The following is a 21,379-nucleotide window of genomic DNA, read 5'->3' as shown; positions in this document are numbered from 1 at the left end:
CGTGTCTGTTTCCTGCTCTGAACTGTCGCCACCAGGTGGTGAGCTTTGACGCGTCCACAACAGTAGATGAGTTTCAGTGTCGGCTCAACCAGGATACCGGCATGAGGAAAACTGGACTGTCTGGTTTTGCTCTTTACACTGATGATCCCTCTGGGCGGGAACTGGAACACTGCGTGCAAGGAGGCATCAAGGTGCATTTTTGTGTGTTTGGTAACTGTGAATTGGGTTATCTGCTGTGTTTCCCAGAACTAATCCTGTTTTCTTTTGACCTGCAGATCTGTGACATTCTCTCCAAATGGGAGCAGGCCTCAAAGGAGAGCCTCTCTGTCAAGTCTGAAAACACCAGGAGTGTCCGCCTCACCTACAAAAACAGGTAAAGGGGCGGAGCTCGGCATGTTGTTTTCATGCAAATGATAGGACTGTGACCAGGTTGCATTGTGGGTATTGTGGAGGAAGAAATTTCCACAGGATTCCAGGCATTGCCGAGTGATGAGTGAATCATTTTACTTCAGTGTTTTTCTTCTGTCCCTGTATGTTTGATTATTCTAATCAAATCAAAACTTTATTTATAAAAAATGATTTAATGTTAGAAGCACACAGACAAACTTAATAAAAAATTAAAAACCAACCCACTCCTTTGCCCCTCCCCCTCCCATCTGTTGACACATAATGTCACGAAAACCAGACTATAACTATTAAAGAAACCTATAGTTTGGCTCTGCTATGAGGAAACACTCACAGGGAGAACTTCCCTGCTAATGTGAAACAAGAAACACATACCGTAATGGCAATTGCCATAGCAACAGCCAGAAGCAGAAGTTGAATTAGCTGCAGGAAGTTTGACCTTTTTTGCATACAGCCTTGGTGCCTGTTTGTCACATGAGAACATTGAGGTGGAGCCATGATTTGTTTATTTACTGTGACATCACAGCAGCTTCCTGCTCTCCGGTCTACTCCCACCCCCTGCAGGAAAACACTGACTCACCCGTATCTAATCAAGCAACCTTTTAAAGTTGGTAAAACAGAGTGTACAGGTATACCATTGTTGTCTCATTTGCTTATTTCTATTGTCAAAAAAGAATGCCGTTTAAAGGATTTCATTTAAGAAAGAAGCTGCTGGACACTGTTGAAAAGTTTGTTTGCCCTGAACTGATAAACAGTTGTAGCAACAACCACGCCTTATTTCCTGGAAAATTTTGCTTCTACCAACCGTTAATGGAGCGCATTAAACCTCCACTTTCAATGAAAAGTCTTTGCAAACGCATGTAAATTTGCATTTTGAGCGTCCTCATACAAAACTCCGCGGCCCTCCAGATAATTACATCCGGAACTCCAGATTATTTTATATTATTGTTATTAACCCTTTAACACAAGAGCTTCAGTGTTTATGTTCTTCGATTTACTGTAACTTTTCAAACATTATTATGACCAACGTCATTCCAGTAGATTTTGGAATCTACTGGATTGACATTGGTCATGTTAACGGTTGAAAAGTTACAGAATATTAAAGATTTCCCCGGCGACACCTCAGGTGTTAAAGGGTTAATGGCCCAATGTTATCTTGCGCTTATTTCTAACTTGTATAATTTTGAGAAAATATATTTTTATGGAGAGTAAAGTATTGAAAGTTATTTAAGTCGATTTATTCAGGAATAATTTTCCTGTCTGTTTTATTCATGGTAATATTCAAAAGTTACTGTTTTAAAGTTTTAAAAATTCTGTTTTTTCAATACATGTTTATCCTGTTCGGCCCGCCACCTAAGGAATATTTTGGATTCTGGCCCCCTGTGGGATTGAGTTTGACACCCCGGGACTAGAGCTATGAAAGTAAATGTCCGGAGCAAGATTTATCGCCCTTTGACATTGCGGTTGGTACTTCCGTGGATTAAAAAAGACGCTACTGACACGTCACTAAAAAAAAGTTCAACTCAATCAATCCGCCAATCAAACTTTTACACTTTAAAAAGCGCGCCTTGCTTAAAAAACAGAAAACAGAAACAGACAATGAATTAATACATCATAAAAATATGTTTAACTTTCAACTGTTTTGTTTGTAGAGCATAAAAACAAACTTAATAGACTTTTGTGGCTGTGTGGATGCAAAAGTCTCGAACGTAGAAGTCCATAAATCACAGTTACCTCCCCGCTTACATAGACCTTGAATTGGTAGTGGCTGCTTGTACACATGTTGCCAAAGCGTACCATTAGAGATGTGTGACCTTGGATTCACAGTTTTTAAATTCATGAAACAGCATTATTTTAGTCCAGTCTTTGATTAAATCAAAACCCTGCTTCACCTCTTATTCTCTTTACTTTTCAGAGTTGGATCTACTGCAGCAGGTCATTCAGTTTTCTGAAGTTTCTTTTTTTTTTATTTAATCAAACCGAAGCAAAGGGTTTTTTTTTATTATTTTTCAGATACTGTGATTTGATTCAAATCTACATTTATTGTTGAAAGCTCCCACTCTACCTCTGTGACGTCTCTGAAACTTAGATAACAATCTCAAGATTCTCAAAGAATCCAGTCTGAATGTGCTTTCAGGTTTCATTTCTGGGTTTTATGGCATTAAAACAGAAATACAAAGGTTTACGACAGTGTAAAGATTTCCTGCCACACCTTAAACCACCTAAATCTCTTAGAAGGCCATTCGATCGTGGTGTTCCTCTTCTCTCCTGCCATGTTTAATGTTTTATGATTGGTTGTCCCTCCACAGACTGTACTTCTCCCTTCAGATGAGAGGTGAGTCTGACAGGGAGAGGCTGCTGCTGGCGTATCAGACCAGCGAGGCCATTGTGACGGGACACTTTCCCGTCAACAAGGAGCTGGCTCTGGAGATGGCTGCTCTGCTCGCTCAGGTGTGCAATCCCACAAAGCCGTTTGCCTCCCTGATGCAGAGTGGAAAAATTCCTCTGAAGTCTAACAGTTCAGGTCAAACTCCTCCTCAGACACTTCGTTTGTCAAGAATGTTGACTCAGGTTTACATTAATGAAAGATGTTTCACACAATAAATAACAGCCCCCCTATTGATTCTCTTTGAATAATTTTGAATGTTAATGAAATACTTGAATTTGTATGGCACCTTTGATGAGGAAGAGAGCAGGGTGGAGAGAGTATAAGCTGAGGGGTCTGTTAAAGCCTCAAGGTCATAGGTCAACAAAACTTCATTTGTTGTAGAGTTAAGATGGTGTAAAGTGTGTGACTTTTTTGTTTACTCATACTGTGCGAAAATTCACTCTTTCCCTCAAAATGGCCGCCAGGCTGTAGGTCCTGTGGCCATCACATAAAAAGTTTTCCATTTTCTTTGAATATTCCTGACAGTTGTGTTTTGCCTCCATTGGTGAATTTTTAAATATCGTTTGAGCCTCATTAGAGTTTTTGGCCCCATTCTTTTTTTGAAGGTTTCTTCCGCTGTGATGTCATCATTTTTGAGGGGGTGAATTACTTTGCGCAAAATTAATTTTTAAAGCGTGTGAAGACATTCTGGTCCTCTCAGTCCAGGACTGGTGTGGGACAAATAGAAATAATGTGTTAGGTTATCTTTTACGTAACTGATGATGACAGCGACCCGGAACATGAAGTCTGGAAGAGATCCTTCAGCAATTCAGGTCAAAACTAGCATGCACTCTCAGACAAGCTGAAGCAATGCACCATGAAAAAAGGGGTTAAACTCGCCCAGAGGCGTGTGCCGACTTGCTTTGGAGTTATCTCAAACAACAGAGAAACGATCTGAAATGACATGTATCAACTGAGGAAACTGAAGAAATTCTATCCAATCTTTATGAAGCTCTGTTTTATTTAGAAACGCCAAACTATTGTTTTTATGAATGAGTTAAAGGTTTGATCAGATATAGCTTCTCCATGAGGTGATAAAGTGACTTGTCGGAGCGTTCAGGTGGAGTTTGGAGATTTCGAGCGGCCCTTCTCAGCCCCTGGATCAGCCCAGACCAAGTCTAACCAGACCGTGAAGCAGGTGCTGGACCGATTCTACCCCAAACACTACCGCAGGACCACGTCAGAGCAGCAGCAGAGGTGCGGCACCGCTCTGCAGTCTAAAAATTCCTCTTCTATGTTCATCCAGCTTCCCGATCATATTCTGAGCTCACAAATAAAAGACTTTATCTCCCTAAAGGTTGTAAATGTGAAAGATTTTCTGCAAAGATTCAAACAAATGTTGGGTGTTTCCTCTCATCAGACAGCTGCTGCAGAGCCTGTCTGCGCGGTGGGCCTCCCTCAGGGGGCGGACCTCCTCCGAGTGCGTCCGGATCTACCTGACGGTTGCTCGCAAGTGGCCCTTCTTTGGTGCCAAACTGTTTGAGGCAGAGGTGAGAGGTCGATCCCGTAGGCGGAGTGTCCTCGCAGCCTTCTCTGCTTCCTATTGTTGTCTGTTTGCATTTGTTTGCCTCTCCCCCTCTCAGAATCAGATGAGTGGATTGGATAACATTTACAGAAAAAGGTTTTATTCTGTTTTCAGTCAATCACTCCTTCTCCAGAGGGGGGTGTCCGTGTTTGGCTGGCGGTGCACGAACACGGCGTCGCCGTTCTGGAGCATGCCTCTATTGTAAGATGCTTTTCAAAGCCTCAGATTACTTTTCTGTCCACCTCTCTTATGTGCTGTACCTTTATTTTAATCATGCAGAAACTATTGGTGTCCCACCCATACAAGAACCTCATGACATTTGGGGGCTGCAAGCAGGATTTCATGCTGGTGGTGGGTCACAGCATCGGTTCCAACGCCGCCAAGAACAAACCGACGGAGAAGCATCTGTTTGCCATGAAAACCTCTGAGGTGAGGTCTGATAGTTCAAAGCAGGAAAATAAACCAACACATTCTCATTCCCAAATCAACACTTTGATACTTAAGGCACCCCCCCGAGTTAGGGTACCAGCACTAGTCACGTCACGAGTACTCTAGTACTCTGTCCGACAAAACGACCGGACCCCTGATTCAATGGGAACAGCCATCAAAAATGACGGGTTGGGGACACCCAAAACATCAAAAAGTGGCGTGCAGGGGTAACTGGACATCAATATGTGACGAGTTGGGAATGAGAATGTGTAGCCAAAGACACATGTTGGGGATATCCAAAGGGAGTTTTAAAATATCAGAACCTACGACTTGGTGGCAATTTTGTGACAAAGTAGGATATTTGTCGCATTTTCACATTTTCCTACAAATGGGAAAAGAAATGTTTGGTTAAGTATTACAGAGAAGCAGCCAGATTACCGGTAATTTCACTAGTTTTGTTCTCAGGAGGAGGCCGCCATCTTGAATTTCCAAATAAACTTTGCACCCGCTGAAAATTGAATGTCCTCTTTAGGATTTTGATCAGTGCCCTCTTTTCTCCTTGAGCATCATTAAAGACTACCCGGGAGGACAAAATGTTCTAATTAGAAGTTGTAAATTTTGAACAGTGTTTGCTAGCTTGCAAAAATGGCGTTCCCCTGTGGCTTGAACATTTTTAACCAGAATATTGTGTCATAGCAATTCATGGATCGTTGGCTCAAACTGATCAAGATGATGTAACATACTATATGACTACGTTAGCAATGTGGGAGTGGTTAGCAGAAAAGCTCTGTTGCTAAGGAAATCCAAAAGCGTACTTTTGTCGATTCTTCTAAAACTTACGTAGACCTTTACGTCATCCTCATGCGACCAAAACAGAAAATGGTTGCTATGGAGATAAAAGCAAAAGAACATTTTGAAAACGTTTTTTTTATTCATTTGTAATGCAACTCTGACCAGAATGGCACAGGAAGAAGGGGGGTCAGTGGGGCCTGTATGTGGGCCGTGGGGGAGGGGCGAGTAGCAGCTGCTCTGCCATTGAAAAGGGGACAGCAGTTGCACCTGCAGGCTGTTTATTTCTTTATCTTTGACCTAAGAAGCAGCATGAACGAGTCCGCCTGTTTGTGTCACAGATACGGGAGATCACGCTCCTCATCTCCAGCTACATCAACAGCGCTCATCAACAGAAGGCCGCAGCCCATCACCTCTCCGCCCCGGCTCTGATGGTGGCGTAGCCGAGGGAGACGCCCAAAAACAACAACAGAAAAAAACCTTTTCACTAGGCACCGCCATGCTGGAACCAAAATACAAAGCAGATTTTTTCCAGGTGTTTTCTCCATCAGAAGCAACGTGGGGCAATAAAGGCGGATTCCTTGTTTTTATATGCAAACTTATAGCCTTTTTAGATCAGTTTTCAAGTATTTGGAGTTCAAAATCTTTCAAGCACTTTCATGAGTTTAGTTTACACAAAATATTTCAACTCCAATGAAAGACTAGAGCAGAAAAAAGCAACATTTCAAAAGGGTTTTTTTATAAATTCTTTGTCATTTCTACACTTATAGTTGCATTTTCTGAACTAGGGATTGACTCATAATTGTAATTAAGTATGTTTACTTTTTAATTTAAGAGTAAACTTGTCTGTGCTCTTTATTAGCCAAATTGGGAAAATGTTCCGTCCATTTTTTTCCTTATTTATTTCACACTGCAATAAAAGTCCAATTTTTGCCCCCAAAAAGCTGTTTTTTTTATATTGCCTGCAAACACCAAAGCTTTCTAAGAACTTCCACTTTGTAATCCCCTTCTTTCATGGGTTCTAAACAAGAATCTGATGAAGCATATAGACTTTAAAAAGCCCCCAAAATGTGTTGTTCGCATGTTATTTTGACATTTTTCTGATTATGGAGGTCATATGTTAAGAAAATTAGGCTTCAAATTTCATTTCTGATCATTTCTCTATTCAAATCAGAGGGAATCAGGAACAGAAAACAAAAAATCTGTTTGAAAAATACGCTGGGCGGGGCCTTCCTGCTCAGCTCCATTCTGACGCATTCAATTGCAGACAAATAGATCCATGAACGTCTTTGTTTTCCTCATCTGAAATGTGGATCAAAACTGTACAGCTGGACGGCTCGTCTTTTTTTGTTCATCTTGTTATGTTGTAGTGTGAGCGGGTGTAAGTGTAAACAATGCGCCAATGGTTAAACCCTCACCTCAGGAACGAATTTCCAATCAACTACTTCCTGTCTGCAGAAACTATGTCCAAGAAAACATTTTTTTTTCTATTTGGGCAAAAAATACATACTAATAATTATCACCAGTTTTGCAAAAGATCAAACGATGATCGAAGTGCAGCTCTAACAGTACTTTGGTATTTTTTCCATAAGAAATATTTATATTTTTAGTAAGGAAGTTAACCAAAATGTTCATTTTTTTTCTTTTTTCTTGAAATAACAAAACTATTCCTTGAAAATAAAATGTGTCCTGCTGTACTTTATTCTATCAGATTTCATCTGGCTCTACCTACTCTAAGATCACTAAAATAAAGACATTGTAGCTTGTCTTGGGAGACCATTTTTAAACATAGCTGCTTAAAATGTTTAACATTTGACCCTAATATCATGTTTGTTAATGTGGTTAAACGCCATTTTGATGGTTCTTAAAGGTGCTAAAATAAATAAATGAAGAAACGTTCCCCGAAGGTGCCTCAAAATGCAAACCGTGCATGAGATTTGAATAAAGATTAGATGTTGTTGTAAAAACTGAGTTTCAGGTTTTGCATTTTGGTGTCATTTTTAAAAGTTATATATTTTTAAATCTATTTTAAGGGTTTTCTTGGACATAGTTTCTGCAGAGCGGCAGGAGTTCACTAGAACTCACCTCTACGTTGTGGGTGGGACTGTTCCCATCATCTGTCTGTTTACACTCTCTCACGCCAGCTTACAGTCCCTCACACCCTGAACTTAGCATTACTAGTGCAACAAAAATGGCGAGCAATGTTGAAGCTATCCAGCTGTACAGTTCTGATCCAGATTCCAGCTCTGACGAGGAAGACAAAGACGTTCATCAATCGACTTGTACAAGTGAATGCATCGGAATGGAGCGGAGTAGGAAGCTTGTGGCCAGCCCAGAGTATTTTCTACATCACAAATGTGCTTTTTCTAACTGCATTGTATGCATCTGCTCCTGATTCACAACAACTTGAATAAAGAAAATCTCAGGATAAAAAGCTTCAATTTTTTTTAGAAAAATGCCAGAAGAACATATTAAAACACAATTTCGATCAGAGTATGGTTTTAGGTGAAGTTATTTTATTGAAAACTAATACTGACCAATTTCATAGCAAGAGTTTTTTGTTTTTTTAATCAAGATTAACGTCGTTTTAGACACTCCTCCTTCCTGTTTCTCTTTACAGCTGAGTAGGAAGTGGTGCAGCCTCTGGTTTCCGGCACCTATGTCTACAGAACCTTTTGATGGGAGAAGAAAGATATTTACTTTTGTTTTACTTTGGTATCTCTTTCTGCATCAAAGCAGGAAGTCAAACTCTGTTAAAGCTGTAGACACCATGATGTAAAATGAGGGTATGGACACACGACGAGAAAACAAAGCATTTGCAGACAGGAAGTGTTCACCGAGCCTAAAGGACAGAGTCAGAACAGTCCGCTCTTAGTTACTCAGCAGTCAGGAGAGGAGGTCCAGTTCAATCATTTGCTAATACTGGATAGTTTTCTGTTAGACTAGAAACTTAATGTTCGTCAAATGAATTCACTTTCTAAACCTGAAGTTAAGCCCCATAGCAACCGAACAGTCCATTGATGGGACAGGGGGAGGCATACATTTTGTTTTTTTGCTTATCACAATGCTAAAGAGTGCCTTGTTTGTGGAAGGGTGTGGTCGAAGTTTCATAGCCTTCATCTTTAAGAGAAATTGTATAATATCTGTAATCCTAAAGCTAATGTGGTTTCTATTTTAAACTTTCTATTAATGTTCTTGGATATAAAGGCTAGAAATCCTTTGTGGATTGGATGATTGTCACAGCATCTGTAGTTTTCATTGAAACATCGTCACAACAACCTCACAGACCATCATGCCGATACCCGTCGCAGGTATCAAGAGGCACACCTTCATTCCTGACTGGGAACTGGGGGAGGAGCCTCTTCAGGCTACACAACACCTGCCTGAACTGGTTACAGACCTGCTTTTGTGTGGCGGCTGCCGTTTGTGTGTGTTGTGTGTGTGGGGTGGGGGGGGCACAAAAGACCGATTAAATTTAAAGCAGCAATGGTTTTGTGAGGGAAAGATAAATGTTTTAGTATGGACGAGCTTCTTAGTCTTGCTGACAGTTTACAGCACTATTGTTTTTAAGCCATCATGCTGAACTAGTAAAACCGTGGCAAATGTTTTACCTGGAGTTTCTCTGTAATGCTGGTTCAGAGAAAACAGCAGGACTTTGACTTCATCAGAAAATAAGCTGAAAACCAGACAAACCAGTTTAAAGACCGGTTTCAGGAACCCACTTCCCCTCCTGGTATAGAACTAGTTTCCAGCCTCAATTTATTTTATTGAAGAGAAAAAAAAAAAAGTAAAACAAAACTTAGACCTTCAAAGTTTATACACAACCCCAACAAATTTTATTAAAAACAAATGCAAACAACACTGTACAATCTAAAACATGTTCAAAAAGAAAATGACAGTTTATAGGGGAGAAAGAAAAAAAATTCAGGGCATTTATAGTAGGCAATGTTTAGTACATAAATACAGATGGTGGTACTTGAGGTGCCACAAATAAAAAGCTGGAGCTTCCTAAAACATCAGTTTCAAGTGAAACATGATTTGGTAAAATTCCACTTATGGGAAAAAAAACAAAACAAAAACAAAGTCCAAGAGGAACTCCAAGCGCCATCTGTTTTAATTGTTTGCCGTCTCCCCGTCAGTCTGCTGTAAGGAATAGAGATGGCAGATGTCAAAGTCATGTCATTTTATACACTACTTAAAAACACTCAGAACAGACATCTTACCCGTGTTTTGGAGTACTTCTCTTTGCGCTGACGATTCCAGAAGAACTGCAAACGAAAAAAAAAAAACAGCAGTTTCAGACAGAATTCCATCACTTCTTCTTCGACGGGTCTGTACCGTGAACTCACCAGAAGCAGCAAGCCGGCAGCCACAATCAGCAACACAACCACGATGGCGGCGATGACACCTCCCGCCAAGCGGTTCATTTTGAACGTTGGGGGCTCCGCATCCACATAGTACACCAGGATGTTGGTGAAGTCCAGCGTAGTGGTGCCCACCTTAGGAGAAAACTTGGCCAGGTTCTTAAATAGTGGACTCTTCTTTATCTGCAGGGGGAGAGGCCAGTCAACACGTCAGGATCAATTCTGAATGTGGCCATATTGGATCAGGAAGAAAAATGTTAACTTACATCTTTTTCCATGTAGTAAGCCACATCAGCCAGTTTAGTTTGTCGGTCAGTCATGTCTTTCTTCATGTCCACCTGGATCTTTTTGGCATCAGCATCATACTGAAAAATTATGCGTTTATTAATAATGGTGTGAAGGTTAAAGTAGCAGTCACAAAATCCACAACTAGTCAAACCTTACCTCAACCTCCTTGACAAAACTCTTGTCAAGCATGTAGCGTTCTTGAATGGCATCGCCAAGAGCGCTGTAAAGAGAAGCAGATTTAAATGGTGAAATACTACCACACAGAGTCCTCATTGGATCTTTCTGCTGAACTGTACTAACGTCTTCAACGAGTCTTTATTCAACGACGATGACTCCACAGGTCCATGATCCAGAATTAGACGGATCCAGCTGAGGGAAAAAAGAAGTTCTACATTTAGACACAAATCAGAGACATTTAATTCCACAGAGAAGAACAGAAACTTACTAGGTCTCCACCAACTTTTCACACTTTATGTTCATGTCTTCCTTTTCTGTGCGGCGCACACCAGCGCTGTTGACGCACCAACACTCCTCTGTTTTGTTGCACTGCTTGGCCTTGAATGTACCGTCGGCCTCGCAGTCTGGGTCATAGATGCCATCATTGTCCACGAACCCTTCGGTTGGCTTCCCCACAGAGCGGGTGTCCTGGTTTTTTGACCTTCTGTACATTTCTGTCTTCATCAAGAAGCACTTCGGGACCACTGAGAATGAAGAGACAATATTAGAACGAAGAAGTACAACAAACATAAATTGATGAATGAATGGCTTTCACATACATGCTTTGCAGTTTATGGGTTGGTCAGTTTTTTCTGCCAATGTAATGTTACACTGGCACGATCCCGGAGTACCAGTAGGCCCACAACTGGCCCACTTCATAGTGGCACACAAACCTAGAAACATCAAAACTGTTAAAGCAGAGCTTAAAAAAAATAAAGAAAATAAAACTCACAAACTTGCCAGTTTAGAGGGAAATCTAAAAGCGCGTTTTTGTTATCGACCGAAATCGCCATTGCCGCCTCGAAGGAGGAGTTGGAGGGAACAGGTAGAGAGGCAGGTCTACCGAGCACCTGGGCGTTGGCTTCTCCAAGCAAGCGAGTCTCGAGAGAATCCATTCCCCCCAACCCCCACCTCACAACGAAACTTACTCAACCTGCGCAACACCTGAGCGCGCGCGCGGGGCGGATTTGGCCTTTATTATTAGTTTACTTCTACAGACATAAGGAGCCGAAAAGCACACATTTTCCCATCCAGATAAAAATGACGTGTTATTTTTTTAAATTACTTACAGGGGTCATCCGATTCTCCCACTGCCACTAAGGCAGCAAAAAGTGCAAAAATCCACACATTCATGATGAAGAAGTCCAGAAAAAGTTTCCCTCTCGAGCTCCTCACGTCCGTCTTCCGCTGGAGTCAAAGATGAAGTAAAGGGGAGCGTCGTTTCCAACAAAGCTCTAGTGTTCCTGTCGCAGGTGTGTCCTGTCGAACCTGTTCCGCAAAGGAAAAAAACCGTCGAGAGCGCGCACGTAAATCCACCGGGCACGAGCTCCGCCTTCTGTCCCTCCAACAAGCGAGACGTTGCTGCTGTTCGACTGAAGCAGTGCAGGTACAGCAGGTACATTTAAGACAAGCGGCAGTGACGTCACCGACGCACCTGTTCCGCCTTACCATATTTGGAGCCAGTCTCTGTTTCTGTTGATGTTTTTTTTCTGCTTGTCTGGTTTCTATTATGTTTCTGTGACTCAGTTTTAGCGAATGTAGAGGGAAAAATGACCACAAATTATCCTTTCAAGTTAAAACTTAAAGGAGCAAAGCCTCATCCTCCTTATAGTTTTTAAAAACAGTCTTAAATGTTTCAATTAGTTAAATATCCAGATCTTTGCGAATCCGAAACCTGATGGTTCCTAGAGATTGAGGTGTGCTTGAAAATGCTTTCACTTCCGTGACATTTCATTAATGTAAATAGTGCTGCCACAAACAATTATTTCAATAGTCATCATCAATTATTTTTTCCGATTAGTCGACTAATCGGGTCATGGGCAAACTGTAAAGCACACATCTTAACCATCATTAGCTTTAAACTAACTAAATATATATCACTACCTATCACTAGTGTGAATGCTGTAAGCTGAATTTGGCCGCTGAAAATGCTAGTGCTGATAGCTGAAGATGCTTAAATTGATAGATAAATGCTCACGTTGATAGCTGAAATCACTGAAGCTGATAGCCAGCTATTAGTTAAATGCCAAATTAACCTAAAAAACTGAAAAAGCCTCAATTAGCTAAAACAGCTAGCATGCAGCTGAAATATTAGTTAAACTCCAAAATATCCTAAAAAACAGAAAAAAATCTAAAATAGCCAAAATAGCTCACATGTAGTTAAAATATTAGCTAAACTCCAAAATAGCCTCAAGGTCAATTAGTCATTGATTGGTGACTAATCGCATAGCCTTAAATGTAATCATTTCCAGTCCTGATGTAGTACTGTTGAAATTTATTGTATGCGGTATGCGTAATTATCCCTTAAAGTCCAGCAAGCATAGATCATACATGTAGTGCAGGAAGTACACTAATTTAATACTTCATCAGACTAATCTGCAATATTTTAGCTTTACAAGATCAAGTATACTTTAACTGGCTCACTTTTACTACAAGCGTAGCACACTTAAATGGACTACTTTTCGCTAAGTGTCAAAGGATAGTGAACTTTCCGGAGTATAAGTTGCAATTTTTTTTCATAGTTTAGCCAGGGCTGTGACTTATACTCAGGAGCGTCTTATTTGTTGGCATTTTTTTTTTTTTTTTTTTTTTGGCATAAATAGGCTCATATATTAGTTATTTTTCCAGTAAACACCCGTTGTCCTTTAGCAGTTGTTTCCTCTAACAACCACTAGAGGCCTCTGAGTATAAGTATTTGCTACTGACAGTAGAAGAAGAAGTGTTGTCCAAAACAATCATGCAAGAGAATCTGATTGTTTTCCTCTTAACTTTGATATTTTTCTAATACAGATCAAAAGATTAGTATTCTTGTTTGTATTTATTCATTTATTTATTTTTTTAGTTACACTAGGATTGGTGGATTTGTTCTGAAACGTCAGACTATTCTCTTAAAAGTGCGACTTCTTCTCCAGACCGACTTATATATGGTTATGTTCTTCTTGATTAGACATTTTTTGATCTTGCGACTTATACTCCAGTGCAACTTATTGAAAATACGGTAACAGACAACAACACATCTGGGTTGCTTTAAGTTATTTTTGTCGCAATTGATCATTTCATCCACTTCTATATCTTATAATTATTAAAATCTAAGGATAATGTTTTCTCCAAGAAGCATTGAGTGTTTTGAAAAACAGAAAAAGGAAACCTGTTTGTTTGATTTTCTTTAGGACTCTGTTTCATCATCTCTGCCTGCAGCTGTTTTGTTCACTAAACGGAAGACTAGGAAACATTTTTTTCTGTTTTTGTGAGTCACGCTGCTGAGTCAGGTTTCATCAGATGACACGTTTCTCCAAATGTCCTCAGAAACCAAGTTCCACTTTCCGTCGTCATAGATTGATTTATATCCTGTTACTTTCAAGCACAAAATAAAATAGTTGAAACAGAAAATGATAAAGTGCTAAAAAATGAGTGTGTAGTATTAACTACCCCCACCTTATGTATATTTGTTTACATTCATATTTACATCATATTTAATCATAGTTCACACAAACACAAAAGTATTAAAGAAAAAAAGCATAAAGGTGCCACAACAACATCATGAAGTCATGATTGTTCGCATATTTTTCTCTTAGTCTTCTCCTTTTTTTAATGTGTAAAGTTTCCCATTTTTCTTTAATTGTTTTAAACTTGTAATCAGTAAGATACTTTCTTCTGTGCTATGCCACAATTTCACCCCACAGACAGAAATGCACAGACTTCCTTCTATGGGTCGTCCTTACAAGAGGTAGTTTGACGTCTTATACTTTTCTTCGTAAATATTCTCCTTCTTTTTCCTGGTATAGTTTTTGTTTTGTGGAGGTAAATCCAATAGTGGGAAAAAAAACAAGGATCCTCTGACTCCCTAAGGCAAAGATAACCCTTCACCATTAATTCCAAACAAAGCAAGAACTTTGTTGTTATTTTTATCTCAAAGATACAAGACTGAATCGCCACGAGTCGCCTCAATACATGCTGGAGGTCCTGGCTCGATGAGGGCAAGAGGACAGCCTCCATACTGAGAGAACGTAGTGGGTCGATATGTTCCTCTCTGCTCTCTGGGTGTGGAGAAGGACCTGGCACTGCCTCCCTGCCCCAGAGAGCCTGGCATAGATCTGATCGACTCCGTCCGCTCTCTGGGTGTGGAAAAGGACCTGGCACTGCCTCCTTGCCCCAGAGAGCCTGGCGTAGATCTGATCGACTCCGTCCGCTCTCTGGGTGTGGAGAAGGACCTGGCACTGCCTCCCTGCCCCAGAGAGCCCGGCGTAGATCTGATCGACTCCGTCCGCTCTCTGGGTGTGGAGAAGGACCTGGTCCTCTCGTGAACTGCTGCTCACGGAAGAGTTCCGTAGCGAAGGTGCTAGGAGGGAAAGAACAGACCCAAGGGAGCGATGAGAATAAAGAAGCTTGAGTGTTGAGTGTTTTTAAAAACAAATATTTAGACTTCTTTATAGTAATTATTAGTGCATATCTGTTTAAGAAAGTGAGAAAATATAACGTTTTCACCAGATTTTATTCAGAATCTTTATTCAAAGCAACTGATAAGAGAACTCTGATGACCCAGCCTTCTAGCAGCATTTAAACACATCACTTACACACAAATCTGGAGAGTCACACATTTGATTTGTGCGTACTGTAAAGCAGTTTTTTTGTGTGTATCAGGTAATTTGTGCATACTTTTTCAAGATTTGTGTTTAATTAGTTTTAAGCTGCTGGAATTTAAGTTGTGTGTGTAAATTAAATATTGTATTTTTTGTATTTTGTAATGTTTGTGTATTTGAATACACAATTGCAAGTACATAAAGTTATGCGCAAAAGGTTTTGTATGTGTTACAAGAATTAGTCATACACATGTCCAAAGTTACACACAAACAAGGGAACACACGTTATAAATCAAGGTTTACACACAAATCTTTACTACTTTGAATCTTTTAATTTACTCTTAGTGATTTCTGTTTCTTATTAAAAAAAATAGCAACAGAATAAATTTTAAGTTTAGATGCAGCTCACAAGTGAGTTGTGTCATTTTTGGAAGACACCTAAGGGCTCCTTGTGTGGTCCTTGAGGGTTACCTGCATGTCGGTGACCCTGTGGTCTACCATGTTCATAGTTCTTACGAGGCCATTCATTTAAAAACAGATCTGAATGAAAGACAAGAGGATCTAGATAATGCTAACTGTTTTTGACTTGAGAATTTGTACATGACCGGAAAAAAAGTAAAGTAATGTAAAGTAACTAGTAGAGAATCACATTTTAAAATGAGTAATACGTAAAGTAATTTAATTACAATGTCAACCAGTAACTAAAGTATCTCTTGCTTTTTGTTTTAGTTTTAATTAAGGAAATTGTATTAATAAGAAGGACTTTGAGTTCATTTTGTTAGAATGGTGCTCTACAAATAAAGTTGAATTTGATATACAATTTGCGTTTGTAAGTATTTATGTTTAAAATTACCAGTAATATATATATTTATATATATATATATATATATATATATATACCGTATTTTCCGGACTATAAGTCGCGTTTTTTTTCATAGATTGAATGTCCCTGCGACTTATACTCCAGTGCGACTTATATACGAATTTTTAATGAGATGAGATATAGACCGTAAGTCTAGAGTGCCCTCTTATGGTGATCTATGCAATTACTTTATTTACTTTAGTTATTCAGACGTGACACAGAGGACGAAGAATTTAAGGGATTTAGTGATATGGAGTGAGATTGCGTGCAATTAATTACAGTAAAGATACAAAGTTGATGAGTTCTTGAGGCTATAGTTAAATAAAACTGTTATGTTATATAAATGCTACACCTTTTCGTTTTTTTTATGATGCTAATATGTGAATATGTGTTGACACATATTCAGCCTGTTTTCTATTCACTTATGAATGTTATAACTTACCTTCCAGGATGATGTAATATCGTTTTTTTCAACTAGTTTGTAAAATAAATTACTTGAAAAAAATGCGACTTATACTCCAGTGCGACTTATGTATGGTTTTTTCTTCTTCATTATGCATTTTTTGGCCCCTGCGACTTATACTCCGGTGCGACTTATAGTCCGGAAAATACGGACTATATATATATATATATATATATATATATATATATATATATATATATATATATATATTCTTCACCTTATATCTAAGTAAGTTAAATATATTTTTTTCATTTGTAACTTTGGTTTCTTTGTTCTTTTTTATTGTTTGGCTGAACACTTTTTACTGATTATAAAATATAACTAATTTTCAGTCTTTAAGAAGAAATGTAAAACACTCAAGCATTTATAAATAATGAGGTGAACAGTCAGAACTTTTGTTTCTTGCGTAAACATTTATTAAAAATGTATAGAAGAAAGTCTGTTTATTATTCTCATAACAGATGTACACAAAATGTAGCATAAATATTTTCTTTTCAGTCTTACAATCACATATGTACAACTGTTATTTACTTCTACTTTACAGCATTTCTGATGGAAGGATGAAAACAAGCGGTTTCACCAAAGGTTTCGATCCTTTTCACATCAAGCTCAGGTGAGTCACTGCAACAAGAAAGGGGCGGAGCATAGCAGCTGCAGGAGAAAAAAACAGTGACATCACTCTGAAGAGATTAACTTACTGTGAAACTAAAAAAGAAGGCCTTTACTGTGAAACTGCTGCCAGCCATGGAGAATGTTTCCCAGTGCGACACCTCGTGGTCATCTTCTGCAACTGCACGTACACATTTAGAGTGAAGGGAAAGAAAAAAAAGAATGTTTTCTCTTGATGGTCATTAACTCCAACAAAATCCGTCACATTACATCCATTTCTAGTTCATTCATCATCCTAATATTATATTTTTTGGGTGTCAGCATTAATGCAATATATCTTTAAATATAATTTAAAGACATAGCTGATAAACTTAAAAAAAAAAAAAGGTTTCCTTGTTTCTTTCAAGAAGCTCTTAAATATCTAAAACTGATGTTTGTGTTTAGAATCCAGGAAGTTTGACCCAATGAGAGGAGATTTCAATGAAGACAAAACTTTATTTAATCGCAATGATTAACTCTATTTACAGCAGTTTTCTTTACAAGAGCCATTCAGCTGCAACAGCACTATTGCGCTATGATAAAAAACAAATAAGCAATGAGTAAGCTTAACTTCATTTGAACATGTCTGTACGGGTTCCTCTTTGTTCCAGCTACTTGTGTCAAATCCTAACGGCGTTTGGATTTACACCTTCACACAAACCTGAACAGCCTTTAGCTTCAGGCAATCTCTCAGAGAGCTTTTGTGGAAATGAAACTTTTGAAAAGAAAATCCCATTCAAAACACATTCCAGTAATAAAGTCACTCTTTTCACTTAGCAACCTGTTTGCCGGGAAATGTGGGAGGAAGGGGGAATTGAGCCATCAACCACAGGCAGAGAGCAGAGTGAAAGCAGCAAACCTACTGACTTTCAAAACTCTGTAAACATTGAAACTGTTGGACCATCCCAGCAAGAACAAAAATGCGAGTTCTCTTTAAAACAATAGCAAAAACAGATCATTAAATAAAGAAAAATACACTTTTGCAAATACAAAAAAATAAAAAATGCTTCAGTATGTGATGAAAACTCAATTCTTTAGTCCCTTTGATAATAAACAAACAAAATATGTAAAACAGATTTGATCTGTTTTATGAATTCTAATCACACAGTGACAGAAAGTAAATTAAACTTCCTACTGCTTCTCTGTACTTTCTTGCATCTGTCATTTTCTTTCCTTCATCAGAATACATCAGTTTCTGTTCACAAGGGGTCTCTCTTGGTTTACAGTCTTCCACTCCAAATCTTTTTAGGATCTTGTTTATATATCTTTTCTGTGACATTTTGACTTGGTTTTTGCTTTGATGGAAATCAATACCCAAAAAATGCTTCAATCTTCCTAAGTCCTTCATTTTAAATCTGTCAGTTAACATCTGTTTTACATGACTTAGGGTCTCTTTGCTGCTTCCTGCTAGGATAAGGTCATCAACCCAAATCACAATGATCACTTTTTCATCCTCTCTCTCTCTGGAATACAGACAGTGTTCTGCAGGGTTCTGTTCAAAACCATTTTCAGTCAATGCTTATGTAGCAACAGGTTCCAGTTCCGGCCTGATTGCTTTAGCCCATAAAGTGACTTATGCAGCTTACACACTAGTTTTTGACCTGTTTTTGTCTTCTTTTCAAAACCTTATGGTTGTTCCACAAATATCTCACAGTCTATTGGAGCAAATGAGCCGTCTTCACATCCATTTGGTGTAGGATTAACCCTTCATGTGCTGCTTTTTGCATTACTACTCTCACACTTGTCATGTCTGCAGTGGGTGAAAAAGTTTCACTGAGATCTGTCCCTTCTTTCTGGTTATAGCCTTTAGCCACAAACCTCGCTTTATATTGATCAGCTCCGTCAGCATCAGTTTTAACTGTATTGGGAGTCATGCTGACTACTTTTTTAAACAGCAAATGTGATATCAAGTAAAAATAGGACTATTTTCAACAAATACTATCTATGTTACTGTGTTCTGATGATTAAAAGAAAATATATATTTTTTTTGCTCATCTTTTTTAAAATGACAAATTGTTCAAACACAATGCATTGTGGTCTATATTTGCCAAACTAGTGATCATCGATGCACATTAGGGGTGTGTATTGGCAAGTGTCTGGCCATAAAATACGTATCATGAAACGCATCTCATGGTGCAATACATATCACGATACACGTCTTGCAGTACGATACATATCATACACAATATATCCAAAGACTGTACCAGAATCATTTTTCAAACATTTTTTAAAGAGTTTGATTTTGTTTTGGTCGTGGTGTGGAGCCCCAACTAGCGGTTGGTAGAAATCAAGAGTAAAACGCGGAACTTATAGATGATTAATTAATTATCGTCTTGTCAACATTAAAAATTGGTGAATGAAATATTGCGATACACGCAGACAAACATAACATTGACCTTGGTCTCCAATCCTTTCAGTTAATAATATTGCATATGAAGGTTAGGGCACCGGTAATGGGCGAATCCTGAGGACCAGTGCACATCTGGTACTGCATCACATAGCGCATCCTGAGGGTTGTTGACCCTTTATTTTATGAACAGCCAGCACAAAAAAAAAAACGTCAAGTTGGGGACACATAAAACACACACGCAGAGGGGTCCTTACCAAACGTTGATATGTGGTGACGTGGAGATGAGATTGTGATGTTTCAGCTGTTGTCAGGAGCCTTGTGGAGTGATATGTACTACTGTATTCCTCCACTATTTGTAAATGAGTTGAATTAATTTGGATTCAGCTGTTTGCTTTGCTTGATTCGCCTTCCCAGACCGCAGGGCTAAGTGGGTCCCATATGGTTTGATAGTGGGCAGAAAATGTAGGCCCAAAATGGGTTTGCCTGCAGTTTCTGTGGTGACCCGACCTGTGTTTGACCACATTAGCTTAAGTGGACACTCAGTGGGTTTGCCCGCAATGCTACACACCTGCCTGGTGGACACTGGCGCTCATTAACTCACTACAGTGGAGCTTGCTAGCTCAATACAACAGAGCTTGTTAGCTCAATACCGCGGCGCTTGCTAGCATACTACAGTGGAGCTCGCTAGAATGCTACAGAGGAGCTTGCTATAGCAGAGTTTGATGGCATGAGTGGAGGTCGCTAGATGGTACAGTGGAGCTTTCTAGCTCAATATACAGGAGTTCAATAGAGTGTTACAGCAGAGCTTGCAAGCTCAATACAGTGGAGCTTGCTAGCAAGCTACAGTGAAACTCACTAGCGTGCTACAGTGGAGCTCGCTATAATTCTACAGCGGAGATAGTAACCTTACTACAGAGGAGCTCAATAGCTCGCTATAGCAGAGCTTGAAAGCATGCTACAGTGGAGGTCGCTAGAATGCTATAATGGAGCTAGCTACATTGCTACAGTGGAGCTCGCTAGCTTGCTACAGTGGAGCTTGCTAGCTCAATACAGTGGAGCTCTCTAGAATGTTACAGCAGAGCTTTCTAGCTTGCTATAGCAGAACTCGCTAGTTCGCTAAAGCAGAGCCTGGTAGCTCGTTACAGCAGAGCTTGCTAGCTTAATACAGTGGAGCTTGCTAGCTTACTACAGTGGAGCTTGCTAGCTTACTACCGTGGAGCTTGCTACAGTGGAGCTTGCTAGCTCAATACAGTGGAGCTTGCTAGCTTACTACAGTGGAGCTTGCTAGCTTACTACAGTGGAGCTTGCAAGCTTACTACAGTGGATCTTGCTACAGTGGAGCTTGCTAGCTCATGTGGTGGAATATTTGTTGATCCGATGAAATGAAGAAATGTCAAACGTTTTCATGAAAGTTTATTAAACAGAGCAGAGAAAAGTACACGTTGGCGAGCATGGCGGAGAGGTCTGCAGAGCTCTGATCTGTGATGAAGGACGTTCACATTTTATACAGTCATATAATCAGCAGTTAATCGGAAGCTTCCAGACGGGAGCGTAAATGCCATATCTAATATGAACAAGATGTTCTAATGAAATCAAAATGTTTACACATTGTGCTCAGGGTGTTCTGACAATAAGAAAACAAGAGTCAGAGGATGAGACATAATGAAATGTATAATTTCCATGACACGCCATCCCCTTGTTCCTAACAGGAACAACACAAATGCGGAAATTATGACTATCAAAACACTGAACAAAACAGACCAAAACCAAGGACAAAAATTAAGACAAAACACTGGGACCTCATATAACATCAGAACCATGACCCCAAAAAGGTTTAACACAATCCATCATCAATGAGCCTCAGAAAAAGTCACAAAAAAATCATATCAATTAAAATCGATATATCACAATTAAACTATGAACATAAAAATCAATCAAACCAATGCAATCAAATCCAATCAAAGCAATTAACCCTAACAAATCATTCAAAACAAACCGCCTTAAGTAGACTTAAAAACTAACCAGGCACATC

At 39.3% G+C, this 21,379-nt stretch overlaps 2 protein-coding genes and 1 long non-coding RNA gene across 4 annotated transcripts in view; 2 read left to right on the top strand and 1 right to left on the bottom strand.

Moving 5' to 3' along the window:
• The window catches only part of plekhh2 (pleckstrin homology domain containing, family H (with MyTH4 domain) member 2), a 34,017-nt gene extending 27,498 nt beyond the window's left edge, over positions 1–6,519 (top strand). For both annotated transcript variants that reach the window (XM_024296869.2, XM_024296870.2), the window contains 8 exons: positions 36–191; positions 276–373; positions 2,715–2,856; positions 3,894–4,030; positions 4,194–4,323; positions 4,473–4,559; positions 4,638–4,787; positions 5,918–6,519. In XM_024296869.2, the coding sequence (XP_024152637.1) occupies positions 36–191; positions 276–373; positions 2,715–2,856; positions 3,894–4,030; positions 4,194–4,323; positions 4,473–4,559; positions 4,638–4,787; positions 5,918–6,019 (1,002 nt within the window). In that variant the 3' untranslated portion in view covers positions 6,020–6,519. The remainder of the gene's footprint in view (positions 1–35; positions 192–275; positions 374–2,714; positions 2,857–3,893; positions 4,031–4,193; positions 4,324–4,472; positions 4,560–4,637; positions 4,788–5,917) is intronic.
• A 2,866-nt stretch (positions 6,520–9,385) lies between these two features.
• On the bottom strand, positions 9,386–11,834 carry epcam (epithelial cell adhesion molecule). The gene is made up of 9 exons (XM_024296649.2): positions 11,515–11,834; positions 11,005–11,118; positions 10,674–10,929; positions 10,529–10,597; positions 10,385–10,448; positions 10,207–10,305; positions 9,926–10,123; positions 9,800–9,844; positions 9,386–9,719 (listed from the first exon to the last, which is right to left on the bottom strand). Exons 1-9 carry the CDS (start codon positions 11,576–11,578, stop codon positions 9,690–9,692), a joined length of 939 nt encoding a protein of 312 aa, XP_024152417.1. The 5' UTR covers positions 11,579–11,834; the 3' UTR covers positions 9,386–9,689.
• The window catches only part of LOC118599701, an 11,520-nt gene continuing 1,914 nt past the window's right edge, over positions 11,774–21,379 (top strand). Inside the window, exons 1-2 of the long non-coding RNA XR_004949155.1 lie at positions 11,774–11,840; positions 16,894–16,962. This is a non-coding gene — a long non-coding RNA (uncharacterized LOC118599701). The remainder of the gene's footprint in view (positions 11,841–16,893; positions 16,963–21,379) is intronic.

The sequence above is a fragment of the Oryzias melastigma genome, linkage group LG15 (assembly GCF_002922805.2).
Source record: "Oryzias melastigma strain HK-1 linkage group LG15, ASM292280v2, whole genome shotgun sequence".
In the NCBI taxonomy this organism is placed as follows: domain Eukaryota; kingdom Metazoa; phylum Chordata; class Actinopteri; order Beloniformes; family Adrianichthyidae; genus Oryzias; species Oryzias melastigma.
This window is presented reverse-complemented; position numbering and strand designations above follow the sequence as displayed.